The 25,375-nt window shown below is 37.4% G+C and overlaps 1 protein-coding gene across 1 annotated transcript in view; it reads left to right on the top strand.

Annotated features, from left to right (window-relative positions):
* Nucleotides 1-25,375, top strand: part of LRP2 (LDL receptor related protein 2) — a 196,484-nt gene that overhangs the window by 58,638 nt on the left and 112,471 nt on the right. Inside the window, exons 7-16 of the mRNA XM_035698279.2 lie at nucleotides 962-1,078; nucleotides 2,052-2,204; nucleotides 3,246-3,365; nucleotides 9,883-10,011; nucleotides 11,670-11,839; nucleotides 13,040-13,257; nucleotides 14,362-14,568; nucleotides 16,744-16,946; nucleotides 19,210-19,350; nucleotides 20,814-21,017. Coding sequence (XP_035554172.2) covers nucleotides 962-1,078; nucleotides 2,052-2,204; nucleotides 3,246-3,365; nucleotides 9,883-10,011; nucleotides 11,670-11,839; nucleotides 13,040-13,257; nucleotides 14,362-14,568; nucleotides 16,744-16,946; nucleotides 19,210-19,350; nucleotides 20,814-21,017 — 1,662 coding nt within the window. The remainder of the gene's footprint in view (nucleotides 1-961; nucleotides 1,079-2,051; nucleotides 2,205-3,245; nucleotides 3,366-9,882; nucleotides 10,012-11,669; nucleotides 11,840-13,039; nucleotides 13,258-14,361; nucleotides 14,569-16,743; nucleotides 16,947-19,209; nucleotides 19,351-20,813; nucleotides 21,018-25,375) is intronic.

Here is a 25,375-nt window from a genome sequence, read left to right as displayed (position 1 = left end):
GGTGAATTATGTCACTTGGCTCTCAAATTACCCATACTTCAGCAATGGTTTTGATAACTTTGATAGGAGAATGAGAGAAGGACTTTGAAGAGAGGGAAGTTCCCTAAGAGCAGTGGTCCTAGCTCTCCTCGTTACTTTGAAATTCTTAACCACATTGAAATTGCAAGGATAGGAAAGTTGCAGTGTGGTGCAGATGGCTTTCATTCCCTCTGCTTCTTAACTCTGACCCTACTTTTTTTTTCCCCATGTGTCACTGCCTGCAATGCAAACCACCTCTCATTGTTGCCAACTCTGGACTCATTTTATTGGAATATGTAGTCTGAAGTCTCTGTGAGAGAGTTTTACTAGTTTCATAAAATTAGTTGGCACCTTTCTGTAGTTATTTATTTACCAGAATGTTATGATTTGTCACAACACCTGTTTTGACTGGTTGGCACCTACCCCTTGTTAAATATTTTCAATATTCACTATTCAATATTCACTAACCTTTTAGGAGTCATACATGATTTCCCTCTTGGCTCATGGGTTTATTTCAGAGACTGTATTAAACAGTATGTGACAACATGGAATGGGTGACTCAGAATTATCTGGTCCTGGAGAGCAGTCTCAGTGCTTGTGACAAAGTCTGGGCACAGTGGACATCGCTATGCCTGTAGCACCTTTATCAATCTGCATTCTTAGCTCTGTGTCAGCCTACAGCACACTGCCTTCTGCCTTGTTTGTAATCTTGAGAAATGTAGACTGGCACCTGAGTTCATTTCCTTGACCCAAAGCTGCTGTAATGTTTTCTTCCTTTTTTCCCCTTCTTTTTCTATCTCTTCCTCCTTTTCTTTCCGGTATTTTTTTTTTTTTTTTTTTTTTTTTGTCAAGATACTTGGCAGAAGTTTAAGCAGTGAGGTGAACTCTTTGATTTTTCCCAAATGATTTGTGTCTTTGGAGTGCAGCTGTTGTTTCCTTCCAGCCTATGAGACCTGCAGAGGCAACCAGTTCACTTGTGCCAGCGGCTACTGCATTAGTCAAAATATGGTCTGTGATGGAGAGAATGACTGTCAAGATAATGGAGATGAAAATGGATGTGGTAAGAGGAGAACAGAGTCTGACTGTTTTTCCAGCACTTGTATTCTTACTTCTCTGGTTAGAAACTATCTGTGTGACAAGCAAGTCTCAGGATTGGCTGTGATTTAAGTAACTTAGTAGGTGGGGAAGAAGGAGAGACTCCACTAGCTTTTCTTGAAAAGACAATGAATTCACATTATAATTTATAATTATAATCTCTTCCCTCTTATCATTAAAGCAAAATAGATGAGGCAGTCTGTCCCCCTTCTATAACATGCTGACTTTTTCCTTTGGAGACTGCTTATTTTAACTAGGTATATTTGTATAAAAGAAATACAACATGTTGTATTTGGGGAAGGAAGGAAAAGAGAGGGAAATGTGATTTTCCTTGACCTTATAACCTTTAAAAATGACTTTGCACCTTGGTAACAGTTCAGTTTTTTGTTCTCAAATTCAGATTTTTAACCATATGAGTCACAGACATCCCCTGGTAGAAGAGAGGCCACCTGGGGAATACGTGAGAAAGCACTACGGAGTGGTAGTTGCAGGAAAGGCTACTACCCAGAGAATTGTTTCAAGATTCTTTGAGAGGGAAATTCCAATGATATTCACCGCCTTCACAAGGTGTACCTCCAGTAGTTCAGAAGTTACTAACACCCACACCATAAAGCAAGTATCATAAGAGTGATGCACGGGGAAGATCCTTTGGTTTTGGTGTTCCAAGAAGTAGTCTTCCTACAGTTTAGTCATAGGTTTTCTTACACTGTTGACATTCCACTAAAGAGAAAAAAATCAAAAAGAAGAGAACTCAAATAATTCCATTTGCCACTTCTTAGAATCCCAATAAAAGACCAGTAGTCGAGTTAGAAATTACTAGTTTAGGCACTTGTCGACTTCTTTTGCCCACTGATGTATATTCTCTCTTACTTATGGATTAAAAAGAGCTGGCTCCACCTCTAATGTGGCCTGTGACTCTTTTATTCCTCCCCCTGCAGAAAGCAGTACACACCGTATTCATGAATGTTACCCAGGTGAATGGGCTTGTCCAGAGTCTGGAAAATGCATCCCAATTGCAAATGTTTGTGATGGGACTTTAGATTGTCCAGAAGGAGAAGACGAAAACAATAGCACCAAAGGGCGATATTGTGGTGAGTATGGAAATTTATGTGGGTAGCTTTCAGATAAAGATGTTTCTGGTTTTCTGTAATAGATAAATCCCCAAATACAGAGAGTATCATTATTTACATAACTATCCTAAGACTTCCTGGCTGAAACAAACAAACATTTAATATTCCTCATAGTTCTGTGGGTTGGCTAGGAAGTTCTTGGGGCCTAGAGCAGCTCACTCACATGTCGAGGATGTTGCAATAAAAGCTCAGGCTAGTATCTTTCCTTGTGGTAATAGAAAAGGTGAACCCTACCATGCAAGCTCTTTTAAACTTTTCTTAGGTCATGTTTGCTGAATGTGTTATTGGCCAAAACAAATAATTTGTCCAAGCCCAGATTCAAAATATATGTGGTGTTTTTTCCTTACCCAGGCAGAATTATTTTAATGGCAATTTTGGTGATTCTAAAGGTGTTCTGGAGAATTTATTCCCTGGCTTATACTTATGGAAAAGTCTTATTTGGCTATACTCAAAAAAAAGAAGCTTCTGGTCCCTGGAATACATCTTGAATTATTAGTTTTCTAACCCCCCACCACCCCCCGTGGCTGTAGAATATCCCCCCCCACCATTACTCCATCAGTTGTGTGGATAATTAATGGTCCTGTAAGGGAATACAATTTATACCTTTTATTTTGACAATAGTGTACTCTATAAATTATCTAGTAGTAATTTAGAAGTCGCCATGGTTAACATGTTGAATATTATTCTCAATCAGTCACTTGAGAATTCTTGACTTTTTCTATTATGTAGAAAAAAAGACTCATGACCTGATTTTTCTGTAAATGACACTTACGATGATGTATACTTGCACATAGTTATAACTTTAAAAGGAGTTATTTTTTAAAAATATGAATTGAACTTTTATTGCATAATATTGTAGTAAAGCTTGAATGCTAGTAATTTCTGTGCCTCTGCTACATGTTTACTTAGTTTTTAGGTTCATTAAAAGAAACGTTTACTTTATAGTACCCAGTCTTGCCCAGAGGTCACAATTCACTTAACAAAGTGTTTTTCTCTGTTTAGATGTGAATTTGTGTTCTGTATTGAGCTGTGAGTACCAGTGCCACATGTCACCCAGTGGAGGGATGTGTTATTGTCCACCAGGTTTTATCGTTGACCAAAATAATACCCACAACTGTGTCGGTAAGTGACAGATGGGAGTGTCCAGTGTTTCGTCACAGTGCTGCGGCATCAATGGCTTCTATGATCTCCAACATCAAGGTGTTTGTGCTTGTGGGTAGGCGTGGTGATCTTTATAACCAAGAGTAACACAGTCTCCATAGTAAACCTGGACAATGTGAAGTTTTAACTTGGAGAAACTTTTTGAGGTGCACAAGACAAAAGCGTGGTTCTTCTGAGTGAATTGACTAGCTACGTGGATACCGGTCTACAGCCTGATGAAGGAAGAAGTCTTTGGAAGCAGGGTTGGCATGGCCATATTGGTTGTATTAATACATCTCTGTGGTTGGTAAACAGCTGCTGCCTGAACCTATCAAGTACCCTTGCCTGCTCCTTTGGCCTCTTCTCCAGGAAACTCCAATCTCCTCAGGACCCAGCAACAAGAGTGGTCACTTAACAGCAGTGAATCATCAGCTCGCTGCTATGCTGACGACAGTGGCCAGTCAGTACCCATGCCATGCTGGTGGTTAATTTAATTGATTTTCACCTCTTCTTGAAGCTTCTTGAAGCTTTGTTCAAGAACAAATGCTATCATTTCCCTTCATTTGGCTGGCATTAAACTAGATGCTGGTGCACCAAATATTTCTTGCATCTCTCTTATATGAATTAAAGAAGGATTTCTCCCTCTAGGAAAGTTCTGATTCTGATGTGAGCTAGCTTTGCATCCTTCTGTGATGAGGATGGGGGTCTCATGATGGGAGAATTACTATGGCCAAGTATCAGTTTTTAATTTTTTTAGGATTTGAACAATGGATTTTTAATACTCTGATTTCTTTTCCTTCTTTCTAACTTTTTTTAAAGGTGGGGGAGGGACAGCAAGAGAGAATCTGAAGCAGGCTTCATGTCCAGGGCAAGCATGGGGCTTGCTCTTACGACCCTGAGATCATGACCTGAGCCAAAGTCAAAAGTCGGACACTTACCCAACTGAGTCACCCAGGTGCCCCTCCTTCTTTCTGATTTTTGATATGTAAACAATAAACCTTTTACAGAAAGTGTCCAAAGGGGTTTAAAAAAAAAAAGGGGGGGGTTCCTGAGTGGCTCAGTTGGTTCAGCGTCTGCCTTTGGCTCAGGTCGTGATCCCAGGGTCCTGGGATTGAGCCCAGCGTCAGGCTCCCTTCTCAGTGGGGAGTCTGCTTCTCCCTTTCCTTCTCACCCCTTCTCTCACTCACTCTCTCACTCAAATAAATAAATAAAATCTTTAAAAAAATCTTTCTTTTAATTGGTATTGGTAAAAAGGCACCTGGAAGGCAACTGTATAATCATTATTCATTAAACTTAAATTTGGTAGGGGTGCCTGTCGTGGTGTAGTTTGGTAAGTGGTGGACTCTTGGTTTCAGCTCAGGTCATGATCTCTGGGTCATGGGATCAAACCCCAAGTATCTGGCTCCATGCTCAGTGTGGAGTCTACTTGAAATTCTCTCTCTCCCCCCACCCCTGCTTGTGCTTTCTCTTTCTAAAATCAATCAATCTTAAAAAAAAAAATAAGTTTGGTAGCCATCTATGGATTTCCAAAAGATAGATGATTCAGATCTTCCCAAGATATTTGTGTTCTTTTTATAGTTCTTAGAAATAGGAGATTCTTGGGAACCTGGGTGCCTCTGCTTTTGGCTTAGTTCATGATCCTGGGATTCTGTTGGCCTCCCTGCTTGGCGGGGTCTGTTTCTCCCTCTACTCCTCCCCCTGGTTGTGCACTCTTTCTCTCTCTGTCTCTCTCTCCCTCCTCTCTCTCAAATAAATAAATGAAATCTTTAAAAAAAATATAAGATTCTTCAGGGCTTTCTTTCTGAATAAAAACAGACATAGCATACATAAATACTTTTACAAAAGTGCTCCTCCTGAAGTAATTTCCAAATATAATATAATTTTGTCAACAATACTGAATTTGGATAAACCTGATGAACATATTCAGTCTTTAGTCTCAGCTTGTGATTATACTTTATGAAATATGATTGATCTTAATAACTACTCACAGCCAGAAAAAAATTAATGCCACAAATTAACTTCGGTTTACACATTTGGAACTTTTGAGGAAGTCTATTCCCCAGGATTTTTGAGAACCATAATAATGGGCCTCTTTATGTGTCATATGCCAAGAAAAATGAGATTTTTCTATCCAGTTAAACAATCCAAGTGAAGTTGTCCTTTTGGTGTTCAACGGAGGTAATTTTAGGTTTCTGGTATCTGGACCATGCTCCAAAGTTTGCCCACGATCTGATTGTTCCTTTTAAGTTACAGTATAGTTTCTTGTTGAATATAAAACATATTACAAGATAATACATGAACATAAGACACGACTTGTGCTTTATGCAAATCACCCTAAGAGATTCTGAAGACTCAGAGACAATTCTGAATTACTTAAGCCCTCAAATTTTTAATCATTTGAAAACATTTTATAAATAAAAAATTGTGATCTGCAGCAGGCATTAAATGAAATCAGGGTTTTTTTTTTTGTGTTTTATTATTACCAACATCGTCATTATCACCATCACAATGCATCACATTGGAGATGCATTCAAGTCATTTATGAATATTTTTCACATTTTCATATTTTTCACCTCAATTATTAGGTGGTTTTCTGACTTTGGAACCCCTGCTTGTGCTGCCTGGCATTGCTGCGAAGCCAGCACCCCCTTTCCCCCGGGGTGGTGCTCATCCGTGGGTGTGAGGTTGCTCCTTTGTCTTTGGCAAATGTCAGGCTCCTCCACTCTGCACCCCCCGCCCCTTATTGCCACCCAGCTGCCAATTTGATTTCCAGTCTTTTAGTTCTCTAGGCATTTCTCCTTTCTCTTAGTAGAAAAGGAATTCCAATAGAAATACCAGAAGCCACATTCTCAGTATTCCGTCAGCTTCTCTTTCTTTCCTTTCTCAACCCCCAAAGAGGAGATGGTGGGGCTGGGCTGCCTTGCATTCGGAACTTGATAGGCCGTGAAGTCTTTTCAGTAAAAGTGATTGCTCTTTCAGAATCCCTAGTTTAATCTTGTGATGCCCTACACTTGTTCTTAGCCCCTGCAGCCCCCCACCTTTTGGGGGGCACATTTGAGTCTAGGTAGCACATTTCCAGTACTTTCCCCCCAATATCTAAGTTTATGATGAGCTTTGGGTTGTATTTCTAAGTGTCTAGGGCCACATGTGTGTCAGAGGTCTGAGCCTCTCTGTTTTGTAGTCTGAAATAAATGAAAAATGGTCATAACAAGATTTTTTACATTTCACCTATCAATGAATGTACTATAGAAAATTCCAATGTTATGCTCTGGCACAAGATAATTTCAGGATTCATGGAACACACCCAGTTCATACTGGAAGTTAGTGTGATCTGATACTGTGGCACTAGTTTTAACTTTCTATGATGACATCTTTTAATCTCGGTGGTATGTGCCTGGGACTTTAGAACAGATAACTTCATTTGGAGATAAGCTCAAAAGTCTGCAATTGAGGGCTTTTGTGTTAGGGCCCTTGCCATCTATAGAGACCTTTTCTGTGATCTTCCCTGTTTTTCAAGGATGTGTTCTTTGCCCCTGAGTTTTGAAGCTGGGTTAACGTTTATTTCACATTTATCTCAAGGAAGATTACACTTTGCTCTCTTTGTAAAGAGAACTCCTTAATTTTAATATGTGACATTATAAAACCGGTTACACTTGTTTCAGCTGAGCTTTTAGGGAAATTGTTTTTGTTTGTTCTTTCAAGCTTGTTCTTTCAAGCATTTCAATTCAACAAACACTCTGTATGGCTGTAATATTCTGCATGGCTTCAGGTGTTGGAAACCTATGCAGCATCTGCCATCTTCGACATGGCTCCCCACTGAATGCCTCAGTGGTAATCAAGAATAAAATTGAGTAATCCTGACACAAAATCTTGTGTCCTTCTACCATTCATCTGCCCCTGGTAGTCTTGACCTGGCTGTGGAGCCTCTGAGGCGTGCTGAAGCAGTTTACCGGGGTTATTGTTTCTGATTGACAGGACATGCTGTTTGTTGACGGAATGACATCGTGGCGCAGAGTTAGGGCAGGGAGGTCATTCAGCATGGTGGGATTTCAGACAGCCAGATGGTTCAGAGGGAGTCCAAGGAGGTCTAGGCTAAAAAGGGGTTTTTGAATTATTTTCAAAGCGGTATCTGTTGGTACGAGGCGACAAAGAGTGAAAAGGAAAGAAAAATAGATAAAGGTAATGGGGTGGGAGGTGTATTATAAAGTAGTGTTTTAGAATTTTATACAGTTTTCACTACTTTTCTATTCTCATGAAAAGCCTCAAGTCTACTTTCATTTTGTTTTGTTTCCGCTTTGGCTGATCGTGGATATTAATTAGCCTTCATTTTCTTCCATAATGGAGAATATAATCTTATTCAGCCATTAAAAGTGACAGAGATTTTATACACTTGTTCAAACCTTTAAAGTACTTGTAGCCCAGGTGATAGGGCATTTGCACCCAAGAATTCCTTTTTTTTTTTTTTTTTAAAGATTTTATTTATTTATTCATGAGAGACACACACAGAGAGGGAGAGACACAGGCAGAGGGAGAAGCAGGCTCCATGCAGGGACCCTGACATGGGATTTGATCCCGGGTCTCTAGGATCACGCCCTGAGCCGAAGGCAGGACCCAAACCACCGAGCCACCCAGGGATCCAGCACCCAAGAATTCCTAGTTATGACTTCTTCACCTTTGGTTTTCTTCTGTTTTACATCAGAACTCCTGCTCCCTGGGTGACTCCAGACCCTTAGGCATATTCTCATCGGTCTTGCATTCAAAATGAGGTCATGACATTCTGGGAATTAGAGGGCGCATATTCTGTACTTTCATTTCTACTGAGGCGAAGCCTCAGGTGGTGCTTTCTCAGGGCTGAGGTGAGGGCACAGAAGAGATAAATCACGAAGGGCCTTTCATTTATACCCACACGCCTTTCACCTTGTCATGTCCAAGTTGGATTAATTTTTTTCCTCTGGTTAGTCACAGTCCTTGGGAAGAAAGATAATGCAGGCCCATGTTGTTTTATTTGGTCTTGAGGGAAAATTGGAAACATTAGCTTGATCCCAGGACTTTCTCAAGCTTTGTAATTGGGGGGTTGTGAGGTGGTAGGCCATCCAATAGGTAAGATAGAACCGAGTTCACAACTCTGACATTTGCTGCAAGTGTAATCAGATCCTAGAAATGTGGAGAATTCTAGACCCGAGGATAAACGCTTTCAGAAATTATAATTTACTGAGAACCTCTTGGTGTAGGCTGTGATGGTTTTCCTCCCAGGGAAGAGCACAGGGTGAGGGAAGGTGAAGAGTGGATGTGAGCTTGGAGGGTCAATGAAATATTTGGCACCAGGCGACCAAGATGGGACAATTTTCTCCATCCCTAAGCTGTATAGTCTTTGAGAAGACTTTGTATCTTGGATTGTTCCACCTGTACCCTTCCTCCCATGTTGTATTGTTTATGTGTCAACTTTATTGAATCTCCTTTTACACAGTAGGACTAGGACTTCTGTGACAGTGAACAGCTCTGTCGTGTAATGGACTTTCAGTGAGCACTTATTAATTAATAATAAGTTATTAAGAAAAATAAACTAATTTTAAACTAAAATTTAAAACTAATTTAAATTTAATTTTGGTTATAATTTTTGATATCAGAGGAAAGGCAGCTGGGTAAATGGATATTTCCAGGTACTTTTTTGCAGTAACAGTTCTGTGTCTTCTTGAGGGGTTGGATACAAGGTAGGCCTTACTTTATTGTGATGTAGCACTGTCCAGTAGAACTTTCTGCAGTGGTAGAAATGTGCTGTTATATCTATACTTTCTGATATGGTAACCACCGACTGTATAAAGCTATTGATCACTTGAAATGTGGTGAGACTAAGAAATGGAATTATTAATTTTATTTCATTTTAATTAATCTAAATATAAATTTAAGAAGCCATAGTTGTCTAGTGGCTTTCCAAATCGGAAAGCATAGTTTTGAAGGGAAGGATTTACACCAAAATTCAGGTATTTTGTAAACCAACAGTAATAAATTAAATGCAATACCACGGGGCTGTGGATCTAAGTAGCGCTGTGCATCTTCTGTAAAATTATTCTTTGTGTAGATTTTTTAAAAAGCTGATTAAATGCGTTTGGATCTTCCATAGTATGAAGATGCCTGTTTTGAATTCCTATTTTTTTTTTTAATTTTTATTTATTTATGATAGTCACACAGAGAGAGAGAGAGAGAGGCAGAGACACAGGCAGAGGGAGAAGCAGGCTCCATGCACCGGGAGCCCAATGTGGGATTCGATCCTGGGTCTCCAGGATCGCGCCCTGGGCCAAAGGCAGGCGCCAAACCGCTGCGCCACCCAGGGATCCCTTGAATTCCTATTTTTTTATTGTATGCCTAGAATCTATGCTACCTCGACAGTGCTTATTTAGGTATCACCACATTCTTGTGTAGCTGTTCCAAGATTTTTGTCAGAGTGTGCTCAAAAAATACTGGTAAACATGATTACAAATGTTTATTTCCTATGTGACAGATTTTAATGATTGCCAGATATGGGGAGTTTGTGATCAGATGTGTGAAGACCGAATTGGCCACCATCAGTGCCGCTGTGCGGAAGGATATGTCTTGGAGCATCAGCGGCATTGTAAAGCTAATACTTCCTGTAAGTAAATTAAGGGTACTTGCTCTATTCCTGAACTAGAAACTTACAGCTAATATCCTCCTTCCATAGTAGATGACATAAGAAATACCAGAATTTATGTGGATAGTAGGGTTTTATCATCACAATTTAGGAGCGGCCTTGCTGCCAGAAGAATGGGTCCACATTAATTTTGTATTTTGCTTATTAGGGACAAATTTATTAATTATGACCATTAGTCATTTTTTTAAATTGGCAGTTTGTTTACTTTTTGTCTGAGCTTTTGTGTTATCTACGACATTTAATTGTGGAATGTATTTTTTTGGATTACTTGGACATTTAAATTTTAATCTACCTACCACAAATGTGGGTGACAAGTACCTATAAAAATGATTTTGGCATTGTTTATGAAAAATTTAAGAGTGATTCAAAATGGACCTATGAAATTTGTATTGGAATTTTGGGGAATGCCCTCATTCTGGGCATTTTGTTGGAGTCAATCTAAGTCTAAGTACTGTAGTACAGATTGGGAAAAATCTGTTAAAAGATGATGCCCCCCTCCCCTCCATTTTGTCACCATGCATTTCTGAATAAGATCTTTGTTTTTTTTTTTTCCCCAATTGTTTTTTTTTTCAAACGTAGTCTGGAAGTTCCTTTGGCCTTCTGAAATTTATCTGCTCGTAGAATTGATGAATTGCCCATTTCCAAGTTATTTTTTTGTAGAAATATCTGATTTGCTGTTTACTAACTTTGGTACAGCTGATTATTAACAATTGTATTTATTTTTGAAAGGATAATAAAGTAATGTGTTCAAAAATTTTAAATTATAAAAATGTCTTTCTCCATGTCAGTTCCTCTCTGCCCCGTCTCCAATTCCCTGTCCCATGGATAATTATTGTTTATTTTAATTCTAGAGATTGTTAAATACATAAATAAGAATGTATAAATATAGGTATCTAATTCTGGTTTTGCAGATCATGGGAGTAAACTATATGTACAGCTGCATTTTGCTATCAATGTGTATCTTTAAAGAGTCCTCTTCCTCATTCTTTTTGTTTTTTTCTGGTGGCATAATAATCAATTTTTGGATGCATATTATTTATTTAACTGATGCCCCACTCATGGGCTTTATGTCATTTTTTTTTATCCTTTGCTATTGCAAACAAGACTGTGATGAAAACCTTGATATTCATGTATCATTTTGCATGCTTGTGAATATGTAGGTAAAACAGATTTAAATCCATCACTGCCATGTTTTTCAGAGTGAATTTCCCAGTAATCCATAAAATATGTTCCGTGCTTTACCCAATCTGCAGTTGCTTGGTGAGGTGCCCATATCATAGAGGATTCTTGAAAATATCTGATGCATTCCTCGCAGTGTCACTGAAAGTTCATTGGACTAGCAGTCAGAACACTCGGCTTCTTGGTAGACTCTGCTCCAAACTTACTGTGATTTTGGACAATTCATCAAGCATCTTTGTGCCTCAGTTTGCTTATCTGTAAACTGAGTAGAACGACACCAATATGCCTGCCTCAGAAGTTTATTTTAAAATCAAATAAGATAACATAGAAGAAGTATTTGAAAGGCAGGAAGCAAATCAGTTGTAAGTTTGCCTGAAAGGGTGATTGGCGTATGTTTGTTCACTTGAAAGAGTGATAATGCCTTCCTTCTTCACATTTAGCTGAGCAAGCCTCCGTTATCTTCTCCAATGGTCGGGATTTGCTAATTGGTGATATTCATGGAAGGACCTTTTCGATACTGGTAGAGTCTCAAAATCATGGAGTGGCTGTGGGTGTGGATTTTCACTATCACCTACAGAGAGTCTTTTGGACTGACACCGTGCAAGATAAGGTAAATAGAAATTTCAGGAGTGTAGCTTGGGAGCTGATAGAACCCCAAGCACAAAGTGTTGATAGTTTTTCATTTTTGGGGGAGTGGAAGGGAAAGTTCTTTTGTTTTCTAACAAAAAAGGCCCTTGAGATATTTTATGTTAATCAGCACCTTTTCCATGCTATACTATTACATGTGACCTATTAAACAAAGCAGTCTATTATATGGATTAGCCTTGAGCAACTTTTAATTTTATTCGAAATGGAGTCCAAAAGCCTAATTAAAAGAAATAGTAGACATTCTTTCAAAACTGGATAGATATTTGGTAGTAATTTTTGAAACTTGATCATTGAAAATGTAAAAAGTACTCTGCTTCTTTGGATGATAAAAATCAGATTTTACCTGCATCTTCTAAATGGAACTGTAATTGAAGATTGGGTAACAAATATTGACAGCATTTTGTTTAACAGCCAAAATTTCATTATGCTGTCTTATTTGGAAAGTGTGATAGATTTAATTTCAACTCTGAGTGATGCAACGGAGATTTTCAAAACATAAATTTTGGAGACTTCTAAAGAGTTATGGAATTTTATTTCTTCTTGCATTTCCATGTACTGTTAACAAAATTTTAATACAATTAAGTGGTAACTTGCATAAAATTTCTAAAAACTGAGAATTTGGATTATTAAAAATTCTGATTTGATTACAGCTAAAAATGAAAACAAACCATCACCATCTCCTCCACAAAAAAATTCTACATTCATTAAACTTTTGATAGCTACCAAGAATTAGAAATGCAAGATTAAAGAAATCCAACTTTTTATATTTGCCTTACATATACTTTTAAAGAAACCCTTTTTCTCCCCAGTAACCCAGAATTTTTTACAAGTCTCATTTTTTCTTTTCTTTTTTTTTAAAGATTTTATTTATTTATTCATGAAAGACAGACAGAGAGAGAGAGAGAGAGAGAAAGAGGCAGAGACATGGGCAGAAGGAGAAGCAGGCTCCATGCGGGGAGCCTGATGCAGAACTCGATCTCAGGACCCCAGGATCATGCCCTGAGCCAAAGGCAGACACTTAACCGCTGAGCCACCTAGGCATCTTATGGTTTTTTCTTTTTTTAATCTTGATGACTGGTTTTTACAACATAGATATACTGAATGAATATAGGAAAACAGTGCCCACGGTTATGTTTAAGTGTAATTTTGGGTTTTCTTTCAGGTTTTTTCAGTTGACATTAGTGGTTTCAACATCCAAGAAGTCATTTCTCTTGATGATCCAGAGAATCTAGCTGTGGACTGGATTAACAATAAACTTTATTTGGTAGAGACCAAGGTCAACCGCATAGATATGGTAAATTTGGATGGAAGCCATCGGATTATCCTTATAACTGGAAACTTGGGGCATCCTAGAGGAATTGCTGTGGACCCAACTGTTGGGTAAGTAATGTGAAAAAAATACTGATTTTAGTATTTCTGAAGCTTTATTTCTCCCTAAAGGTAAAGCATCCACTGGGTTAAGTAAAGGCTCATTCTGATTTCTTATAGGGTCTGTACACTAGAACATTTTATGTATTTTATGTCTCCATTCATATAAGCTTTAAAGCATATATCTATTGGTGTACTATATGAATATGTGAGTTTTGGGGGTGTGAATTTTATTTTTAGTGTTTGCCACATTTGCCTGGCTGAGAGACTGGACACTGTGTTCTGATTCAGTCTAATAATGTTGTTACAACTGAACATTACTTTTGATTCACCATTATCATTCTAACATGAATTAGGTGCAAATTTTTTTAAAAAGGGAAAAGAAAAAAAAGAGAAAAAGAAAAAAAAGGGGAAAGAAGATCGGAGCTATCCTTTTTTAGCACTCATTTGTTATAAACTGGGATTAAGATGACAATGCTAATACCTCTTTACAAGTTGTTCAGTGTTAATTACCCCACCAAGATTGATAATGCTCACCTGTCTCCAGGTGTAAATTTAAATTTTCCCCATGTCCACATTTGAGTGCAGTTATGAGAGACTTGACTTTCTCCTAGATTTTCAAAGTTGAGTCTTAAAATGGTTGTATGAACTTTAGGCTGCTGAAGGGTTGGTGAATGGTGATCATTCATTTCTACTTCATGATATCTTGGTGTCTTTCCTTGAAAATAATGGATATATTCTCTGGACTATGCCCTAGAATGGAGAATTAAGGAGGGAAATGGTTTGATAGCTTATTTCAAAATGTATTTGTAAGTTTTCCTGAGGGTAAAAAAGAGAAGTAAAAGGCAGAGCCAGGGATCAGGGAAGAAAGTTAAGAAGATGGATATGAATTTTGAGGCTGCCCTATTGGTGCATTTTAATAGTTGCTATTTGGAGTTGTTGCCTCTCCCGATTGGCCCTCATATTCTCTGATGTTTTTCTTTGTTGTTTTATACTCCTGTGCTTCTCTAATCAGCTAGAGGAAATTTCCATTGATCCAAACACACAACCTAAAAATATATTTTCCAGACAAACTTGTAAAATAACTGACTTTCATCTTTTGTTTGTCTTCTGTAGTTATTTATTTTTCTCAGATTGGGAGAGCCTTTCTGGGGAACCGAAGCTGGAAAGGGCTTTCATGGATGGCACCAACCGTAAAGACTTGGTAAAAACAAAACTGGGATGGCCTGCTGGGATAACTCTGGATATAGTATCAAAGCGTGTTTACTGGGTTGACTGCCGTTTTGATTACATTGAGACTGTAACTTACGATGGAATTCAAAGGTAAGAAGTGTTTTTTATGGCTTCATAAGTTCGGGGGAAAGTACATAAAATTTTTGGAGCAGGATTCAGAGGGACCAGAATTAAAATACTGCTTTGTTGGTTGACATTACATCTTGAATGTCTTTTGTGTTGATTTTTGTGTGAAGTGACATTTTTTTTTGAGGGGGTTGTTTTAAACTTTTCTTGAATTCCCTGATAATACTCATTATATATTACTTAGAGCATTTGTTCTTTGATTTCTCCTCTATAACTGCTCCGCAACTCCTAGATGAAGCACATTATTTCATTAATTTTTGAGTCTGTTTATTTTTCTGGGTCCCTTATGGTTTGTTTCCAAAGATTACTTTATCTTTTACCTTACTAATTTTCCCTCAGTGAATAAATAAGTTTTATTATTTATTTAACATTATCTTGTGGGAATTAATTGGACTTCACTCTACCTCTATGTAGTTCAAATTTCAAAGAGAAATTCTGACTTGTATTTTTACCTGATATATTTCAAAGATACTCAGAATATTTGAACATAAAATATGGCATACTTTTTATTTCATCTTCTTAGTCTGATGACAGTTAACTCTAAGTTAAATTGTTAACTATTTTAGTTTCTCTGCTTTTGAAGTTTTCAAAAATTGGTTAAGATACGGTTTTAAATTTGTCAAAACTGCTCTTTGTGGATTCAGCAAATAAGCTGGCTGATTTAATTATTCCAAATGACTTGACTTTGTTTTCTCGATGAAGGACTATTATAGTTTTGTTTTCTCCTTTATCCCTATTTTGTAGAGGATTTTGTAAGGACAGTATCAGTTTGCCACTGGATTTCATATTCTTAGAACAATCTCTACTTAGTTAAATGAAATGATTAAGTATTAAGACTATAATTTCTCATCATTTATACTGATTCCCATAATGAGAATATGATGAATTACTTTAATGAAAAAATCTTAATCAACCCAATAAGTCATTCAAAAACGATTGAGAAATTGCCTGAATTTTTTTTCATAGGTGTTTTGACATTACATTAGTCTAAATATTTTTATGCTAAGATTAAAGTATAAAAACATAAAAATCAATGGAGTTTCAGAAATCTTTGAGTGCTTTGCAGGCTGTGAAGAAACATCAAAGAGCTATTAAAAAGCTCATGAGTACAGCTGAAATCATAAAGTCATTCCTATTGCTTTGCCAGCAGGTGGCATTCAAGGTTCTGGAATTTGCTAACTGAAAAAGAAAAACCATTCTCTAATTTTAATGTACCATGTCATTATTGAGTGTGTAAAGTTTGCACTAACTTGCCACCTTAGGTTTCTTTCCCCTTCCCCCCATTTTTGGTGTATTTCCCAGCCTTAGTATCTTCAGTTCTTTTTTTAGAGTACTGTTGTGCTTTTTAGTTTTCAGTGTTTTTAAGATTTTTCTTTAAAGTTTTCCTGTTTTGCAAAGAGGAAAAAAAAATGAGTTTTCCCTCCTCCTCTACCTCACTTTCTTTGTGTGACGTGTGTGGATGATCATTTACGTAGAAGTAGCTATGGCAGACACTGTTGATTTCTTTCCCTTGCTTGGCACCTTTTACTTCTTTTTCTTCCATTTAAGCAGCTCTGACCGCCCCGTGCCTCCACTTACAAGTATGATGAGCAGACAGTTTTATGAAGCAGAGGTATAGTAGTGGTAGCACTACTTTTTGATTTCCCAAAGTGAAATAGGTCTGTATGTTTGCTAGTGGTTGAATTGTTCTCACTATCCTGCTCCCTGATTGTTGAGAAAAAGATAATGGTGCAGTGTGAAGTAGGTTTAAGGTATCTGCTACCATATTTGCATTCCCGTGTTACACTCTTTCACCTATGCATTATGAAATGGTACTTCACATCTTAGCCCCTTTTTTTTTATGGGGCAAACTTAATAGAATTGAGAAGCATGTAAGAAAACAGTAATTTTTCAAAAAATCCAGAACAAACTGGGGCTGGGACTGGAATTTTATTTTCAAGGTTCTTTCTCAAGAGACAAATGAAAATCCTTCTATCAAATGTAGGTCGAATTATACCCACATCTTAAAATGTGTTTTTCTATATATTTCATTTTTGTAAACAAGAAATTACTTAGCTTTTCAGGCATTTACTCAAACTAATTTCACCTTTAATCAAAATGAAGGCAAACAAAAATTTTAATACACATCTTTTATAACAGGAAGACAGTAATCCATGGAGGCTCACTCATTCCTCATCCCTTTGGAATAAGCTTGTTTGAAGATCGTGTATTCTTTACTGATTGGACAAAGATGGCTGTAATGAAGGCAAACAAGTTCACAGAGACCAATCCACAAGAGTACCACCAGACTTCTCTGAGGCCCTTTGGAGTGACTGTTTACCATTCCCTCAGGCAGCCCTATGGTATGCCCCAGAACAATGGAAACCCTGCTCAGTTTGGCCTTGGTAGAAAGATTTTCTCAATGCTATGGAAGTTAATGACTTGTGATCTCATGAGATTTGGGTGGCAGTTTCAAATATATGATGGATTATCTAGAGAGTTAAATGCTCTGAAACTGCTCTGTGGATCATGGGGCCTTCTGAAAAAATTGATGTATTTCAGAGTTAAAATGCCAAATCTACAAGGAACTTAAGAGATGTATGTTACAGATATATTTAATGGCACCTGCAATGTGCCAGATCCTATCTAAATGTTGAGATTAAGAAACCACAAACAAACAAAACCAAAATATATATCCTCATTCTCCTAAGAGAAAACTTATATTCAATCCTTTAATATTAAAGTTGAGAAAACTGAGGCCTAGAAGAAGAAACTAACATGCCTAAGTGTTGACTTGAGATTTTAAGATAGTGTCAGAGCCAATTTCCTTTTCTTCTCCGTTGTACATGTATGACACCTGTTATTTGGTTTGTTTTGGGTCTGTCATAGGCCAATGGGGTCTGGTGTCTCATGGGCTGGTCACTTATCAAAGAAAAGAAATATTTTGACTTAGACACCACTTAGTCTTCTGTTATATTATAGTAAGTAGTGTTTGTGTTTCAAGGTTTTAAATTGTCAGGAATATTGTGACTGTATATGGCTCCTTTCTGTATTTGCTTGTGAAAAAAGGAAAGAAATATGATGAACTGTATTGATAGAAAGTTTAATATCAGTGAACAGTAATTCAAGGAAAAGCAGATTTTACTTAAACTCCCACATTAAGTGGTGGGTCTGACTTTAGGATGGAGAAAGACTATAAAAAAATCAGGTTGATTATTTATTTATTTTTAGAGAGAGAGCTAGCACAAGTGGGGAGAAGAGGGAGAGAGAATATTTCAGTTTTTATTTTTGTTTTTTAAAGATTTTTTAATTAATGAGAGAGAGAAAGAGAGAGAGAGGGGGGGGGGCACAGACACAGGCAGAGGGAGAAGCAGGCTCCATGTAGGAGCCCGAGGTGGGACTCGATCCCAGGACTCCAGGATCATGCCCTGGGCTGAAGGCGGCGCTAAACCGCTGAGCCACCCGGGCTGCCCTATTTCAATTTTTAAAAAAGATTTTATTTATTTGAGAGAGAGAAAAAGCACAAACAGGGGGAGCAATACAGGGAGAGGGCAGAAGCAGACTCCCTGCTGAGTAGGGAGCCTGACCCAGGGCTTGATCCCAGGACCCTGAGATCATGATATGAGCTGAAGGCAGATGCTTAACCAGCTGAGCCACCCAGGTGCCGCGATTTTTTTTTTAAACAAAAAACCAGCCACTAGAACTGATACATTCATATGAATATCCTTCAATGTAGTCATCCTGGGATAACATATACCGAAGCTGAAAATCTGTACTACATCTGAAAACAGTTTGGAAATCTCTGATTGGAATAATCAATTCATGAGCTACCAACTTCCTATTGGCCTTTGACTGAAAATAATATCCAATTTTATCATCCAAATTATTATTTTTTTTGTTGTTTCCCCAAATCAATCCCCCTGAGAAGGTAAAGAGACAATTTTTTATTTATTTATTTTTTGTAAAGAGACGATTTTAAAGAATAATTCAAAAGCTAAGAAGATAATTTTCAAAGCAGATATGACCTTTTTGGCTGTGACAGGCTTGTGCACAGTGATGTTTTGAGTATCAGCTTTGAGAATGGGTTTTGGAAGTATAGTCTGGTTTGTACTGCAAGCTTGGCTTCTCGTTTAGCTGCTGAATAATCTTGGGCAAGTTGAGTTAACCTTCTGGAGCTTGATTTCCTCTTTTATAAAATTGGGATAATAATAATTAGCTCTTGATTCTAAGTTGGCTTACTTAAAAAGCATGCATCCTGTGAGTTATAGTTACTGTTATATCTTATGAATAAACTAACACTTAACTAAAACACTCAAGTTTTTTTTTTTAAACACTCAAGTTTTTTAGGGGGAGGCAGTTATTTTATAGTCCCTGAGGCTAGCAGACATAGTTAACTTGGGGAGAATTTATGTAGCTGCAGGAATACTGTGTTGCCACTACCTGTTGGAGGGTAGGTAGGAGAGTAAGAGCAGCTAAATGTGGGTGTATACAGCATCAACCAGCAGTGGTTTTTCTGAGTTCCAAGCCCATTATTTTGTTTCACTTAGATGGCTCAAAGTGGTTTCACATTCTTGGATAATCATATATTTCTAATTGAGCTTTAACCCTGTGTATTTTTTCCTCTAGTTAGCAATCCATGCAGAGATAACAATGGGGGCTGTGAACATGTCTGTGTCCTCAGCCACAGGACAGATAATGATGGTTTGGGTTACCGCTGCAGGTGCACACTCGGCTTCAGCCTGGATGTGGATAACCGCCACTGCGTTGGTAAGAAATTGCTTTGGGATGTCTTTCTGGCAGGCAGCTTAGGGGTATGTGCCACTTTTGGACTGTGCCAGCTTCCTGTCCTCCTCCTCCATGGTGAATAAGCATTTGGTAGCTATGCAGCATCTTTCTCAGTAGGCACCCCTCCCTTTACACACAGAACTGCTTGAGTTTGAAGGTGTCAATTTCTGTTCTTTGATCTTTCCTTTAATTGCACATCTAGGGTTTCCTTGGGTTCCCTTTCCCCTTTTCTTCCTGAAATCTTTTGTCTCTATAAAATTATGCTTTTGAAATTCCATACAATTTAATTTTGAGTTCTTTTCTCTGCTCTGTATACCTTTGCCACTTTAGATGTTAATGTTAACTTTATTGGGAAGTACTTTCCACCACGTCTGTTGCCCTGTCCTAGACCGCTGCCTTGGCCCCTTGAGGGGGGTGGTTGTCCCTCCATCCCACTTGGCTTTATTGCTGTGTCCCAAAGCAAACTTTGTTGGGGTGGCTCATTTCCTCATCTAGCTTTTCACTTTTCAGTTCAGATTTTCTCTTTATATTTCCCTGTGCTCTGGGATTCAATGATTCTCTCAAACACTTTTCTTCCTCTTTGGCTGCCTCCTAATCTATAAGTAGGCTATTGCCGCGCCTCAGCTTATGAGGCAATGCACACTCCTGCAATATTTGATTCTTCTTTCTTCCCCTTGAAAACTCTCCTTTTTTAATGCCTTTGACAAATTCTGGCTCCCCAGATGGTACTGCTTTGGGCATAGTATGTAAATTCTCTAATTCTAACTGAAACAAATTTGTTAACTTTGTAGGTAATCCTAAATTCAGGTAAAAATCACCCTCATTTGAAAAACAATGTGTTTCTATTATAGTATTGACACTATATTGCTCTTAAACTACTGCAATTTTTATCTTTGTCTTCGGTATACCTCGTCCATTTCTCTCTTCTAATTTTCTGATGTCCTGTTACTGTCTCCTTTGATTTTAAAATCACTCTTTTTTTTTTCTGTTTCCTCTGTTTTCCCTCTCCCCTCCCATTTTTCCCTCCTTTATTTATTTCTAAAGAATTTACCTGGTCACTGGTCTTAATACCTTAAAAACTGCAGTGGGATTCTTGGTTAGATATCCATACAAAAGTTAATCCAAATCAAGAACTGTGATGGAATTACTATGCAGTTCAGTTAATAGTACTTTAGAATTCAGCATAGGGACCATGTTTTATATAAATAAATCTTAAGGATAAATTACTTGAGAAGTAAGATTCTAATAGTTGTATCACCCTCATAGCTGCTTATCTTTTTTTCCTCTCTTCTTGTTATTTCCAATTATGTTTTCCACAGATCTGTTTTTTATGTTTATTTCAGAATTATAAAATGTGCTTTATGGATGTATAAATAGTTTCTCTGGAATTGAGAGAGAACAAGAACCAGGCTGTGGCCAACGGTGCTGTGTTTTTCTTCCTACAGCTGTTAAGCAATTCCTGATCTTTTCATCTGAAGTCGCTGTTCGTGGCATCCCATTCAACCTGTCTACCCAGGAAGATGTCATAGTTCCAGTGACAGGAAATCCTTCTTTCTTTGTTGGGATTGATTTTGATGCGAAGGAGAACACTATCTTTTTTTCAGATACATCAAAAGACATGATCTTTAAACAAAATATCAATGGCACAGGTGAGAATACATTAAAAAAGATCTCTTTTGCACGTGTTGTCCATCTTTTACTAATAATACTAATAATTTGCTCAGTAGAACTTACTTAGCTTACTAAATGCTTTTAGTTCAGGAAAAGAAATCTATTACTCTTCTCATGACTTAAGTTATAACAAACACTTCCTTTCTTTAAGAGTGTATTTTTAACAATGAGAAATGTTGACATAAAAGAAGTTGACATTTCATAAAAGGAAAGTCAGGTATATGAAAGTCAGTGAGGGGTTGATTGGCTAGAGGCTGTTCCTGATATACAAGCAGCCAGATGACCTCTCTTGAGGGGGGCTGGGCTTGAAATAATAATAATAAAAAAAACCATGAATTATATGGAAATATGGATTTACTATAAGTTTTCAGTTGATTGGGATTCTGTTAAATCTTCATAATCAACACAGAAAGATAAATTACGGCCAGTCACACTTTACTGCTGGGTACTTTATTGGATGATGGCATAACTCAGTATTTTCATTTTATAACTCACTGGAGAATTCTACCAAACATTGAAAGAAGAATTAATACTCATCCTTTTCAAACCCTTCCAAAATATTGAGGAGGGAGGAATACTTCCAAAGTCATTCTATGTAGCCAACAGTACTTTGATACCAAAACCAGATAAGGATACCATGAGAAAAGGAAACTATACACCAATGCCTCTGATAAATATTGATGCAAGAATTCTCACCAAAATATCGCAAACAGAATTCAAGAACACATTAAAAGCATTATACACTATGACCAAGTGGGATTTATCCCTGGGATGTTAGGGTGGTTCAATATATGAAAATCAATAAATGTAATACATCACATCAGTAAAATGAAAGATAAAATCACGTGATCATCTCAGTAGATGCAGGAAAAGCATTTGACAAAATAAAACATACTTTCATAAAAAGTCTTAATGGAGTGGGTATAGAAGAAACATATCTCATGTACAAAAAGGCCATGTAGAAACGACAGACAGCTAACATACTTAATGGAGAGAAATTGAAGGCAAGTCCGCTAAGATCAAGAACCCTTTGTCACCACTCTTATTCAGTATAGTATTGGAAGTCCTAGTTTGAGTGATTAACCAAGACAAAGACGTAAAAGGCATCCAAATCAGAAAAGAAGAAATAAAAAGGTAGTTATTTGCTGATGATATGATCCTATATATATAGAAAATCCCAAAGAATCAGTCAAAAACTGTTGGAATTAATAATTTCAGTAAAGTGGCAGGACACAATCAACATATACAGAATTCAGTTGCCTTCTTTTACACTGATGAAAAACCATTTACACTGATGAAAACCATTCCATTCACAATAGCATCAAAAACAATAAAATACTTAGAAATAACTTTAATCGATGAAGTGGAAGATCTGTACAATGAAAACCACAAAATTTAGATGAAAGAAATTGAAGAAGACACAAACAAATGGAAATACAGCCTATGTTCATGGACTGAAAGAATTAATATTGTTAAAATGGTCATACTACCCAAAGTTGTCTGCAGATTTAGTGCAATCCCCATCAAATTACCAAAGGCATTTCTCATGGAAATAGAAGAAACAATCCTAAAATTTGTATGGAACCACAAAAGACCCTGAATAGCCAAACCAATCCTGAAGAAACAGAACAAGGTAAGAGATATCACACTTCCAGATTTCAAACTATACTACAAAGCCAGGGTAATAATAATAGTATGATATGGGCACAAAAATAGACAGATTGTGGAACAGTGGGACAAAATAGCCTGAAAATAGACCCCAGCATATATAGTCAACTAATATTTGAGGGGAGATCCAAGAATAAACAATCATAAAAGGATAGTTTCTTCAACAAATGGTGTTGGGAACACTGGAGAAACCCATGTAATTAAATGAAATTGGACCCCTATTTCACATAAGTCACAAAAAAATGAACCAAAATAGAGCAAAGACTTAAAAACTGATACCTGATACCATAAAACTCCCAGAAAAAAATGTTGGGAAAAAGTTCATCAAAGTTGGTCTTAGAAATAAATTTTTGTGCATGAGGTCAAGTACAAACAACAACAAAAATCAACAAATGGAACTACATCAAACTCCAAAGCTTCTGCACAGCAAAATAAACAACAAAATGAAAAAACCTACAGAATGAGAAAAGATATTTGCAAACTACATATTGAATTAGAGGTTTAATATCCAAAATATATAAAGAACTCAGTCTAGCTCAACAGCAACAACAACGACAACAACAAAAATCTAATTAAAAAGTGGACAGAAGAGCCAAATAGACATTTTCTCAAAAGGACATCAAATTGACCTACAGATGCATGAAAAGATGCTCAACATCACTAATCATTAGGGAAATGCAAATCAAAACTACAATAAGATATCACCTGATACCAGTCAGAATGGCTAATAGCAAAAAAGACAAGAAATAACAAGTGTTGATGAGGATGTGGAGGAAAGGGAATCTAGATGCTCTATTGGTAGGAATGTAAATTAGTGTAGCCAATGTGGAAAATAGTTTGAATTTCCTCAAAAGGTTAAAAATAGAAATACTGTATGATCCAGTAATTCCACTACTGATTTTGCCTAAAGAAAATGAAAACACTTTTTTGAAAAGATAAATGCACCTCTATTTGTTGCAGCCTTATTTACAATAGTCACATTATGGAAGCAGGCCAAGTGAATGGATAAAGATGATGTGGTATATATATATATACAGTAGAATAATATTCAGCCATAAATAAGAATGGCATCATGTGATTTGCAACAACATGGTTAGAGCTAGAGAGTGTACTGCTAGATGAAATAAGCCAGTCAGAGAAAGACAAATACCTTATGATTTGCTGATGTGGAATTTAAGAAACAAATGAACAAAGGAAAAAAGAAAGAGACAAAGTAGAAAAGAGACTCTTTAAGTATAGAAAACAAATTTATGGTTACCAAAGGGGAGATGGGTGGAGGGATTAAGAGTACCCTTATCTAGATGAGCACTGAGTAATAAAATTGTTGAATCACTATATTGTACATGTGAAACAAATACAACACTGTATGTTGACTATGCTGGATTTAAAATAAAAAAAAAATCCATCTTTCATTTCCCTTTTCTTTGGATTCTTTTTTCCTTTTTTGTTTCAACCTTTTTCATGATGGAAGCTTTCTTCAAATTTCTGTGATTCTTGTTTACTATTAAGGGCAAGGCTATAAAAGCTACCAGAAGGTCTGTCTATAGGTATGAGCCTCATCAACTAGTGAACTTCAGGTGATGAGGCAGCCTTTCTGTTGGAGAGCTCCCAAACATTGATATTAGTAAATCTTTTTCTAGAGATAGCCATTTGTCCTTAGTTGATATCTCCATTCTCCTTGGTTTGGGGAGTAAGAGGTGGTGAGGATAGCTTGCTGTCTGTGTTCCAGGAGAAGTTCAGAGGATAGGGGCTGAGGACCCTTCAGTACTTGAGTCGCACAATCCCCCTATATTCACTTCTGTTCCATCCCAGCTTTCCCGTGTGCATTGTGGTGTCCTTGAGCCCACAGCGTCTCTGCATCAGTTCCTCCAGAGAAGAACATCTCTGTTAGAGGAGGTAGATGGAGGGGAGTGGCATAGATGGTTAGTATCTGGGAAGGGCCTGGTGGATTTATTGTTCCTGATACAAACCTTTAATCACCCCTTAGTTCACAAACCTTTAACCACCCCTTAATTCCTTGCCTCTGTGTTTTGCCTGGCATCTCTGAGAGCCAATATGCTGAGGCTTCTGTATGTGTGTTGAGGGGAGGGGCTTCCCTCTGCTGGCACTGAGTTTGTAGCTTTCTCCTCCTACTTAGTGAGTTAATACCTGTCCAATCACTTTGTCTTCCAAACCACGGAAATCTCATATCCATTGTCCCTGGACTGTCATTTTGATAGACTTTGGAAGGAAGAGGAGAAAACGTGTGTGGTCAGTCTCCTATTTTGAACTAGAGTGCAACTTTTCTGGGGACTAGAGTTAAGTCCATTGAGCTTGGAGAACCCCAGTCAATATTAACTCTCACCAAAAAATAGTCTTGGGTTTCTGAGCCCCATGTAGGCTCAGTCTCCTACAGGCGTCATACAGGTCATCCCCCTTCTGCTTTGTCAAACTGGAATGCTCATGATGCTTTTTGCCAATCTCAAGTCTACATGTTGAGCAAGTTACCTTTTAAAATACTCTATAGTCAGTGGTTAAACTTTCTGTGCTTTGGTGAGGGATACATTGCTGTTTTCCAGGGAGAGGAATAGGTGTACATGGGTACACATGTAGAAAATGAGTTATCAGAAATCTGATTAAAGTCAAGATCAGCTGAATGAAGCTCTCAGAGAACTCAGATATGATCAGA

This window comes from Canis lupus, chromosome 36, assembly GCF_003254725.2.
Source record: "Canis lupus dingo isolate Sandy chromosome 36, ASM325472v2, whole genome shotgun sequence".
In the NCBI taxonomy this organism is placed as follows: Eukaryota; Metazoa; Chordata; class Mammalia; order Carnivora; family Canidae; genus Canis; species Canis lupus.
Note: the sequence above shows the minus strand (reverse complement) of the source record. Positions and strands in the feature narration are given on the sequence as shown.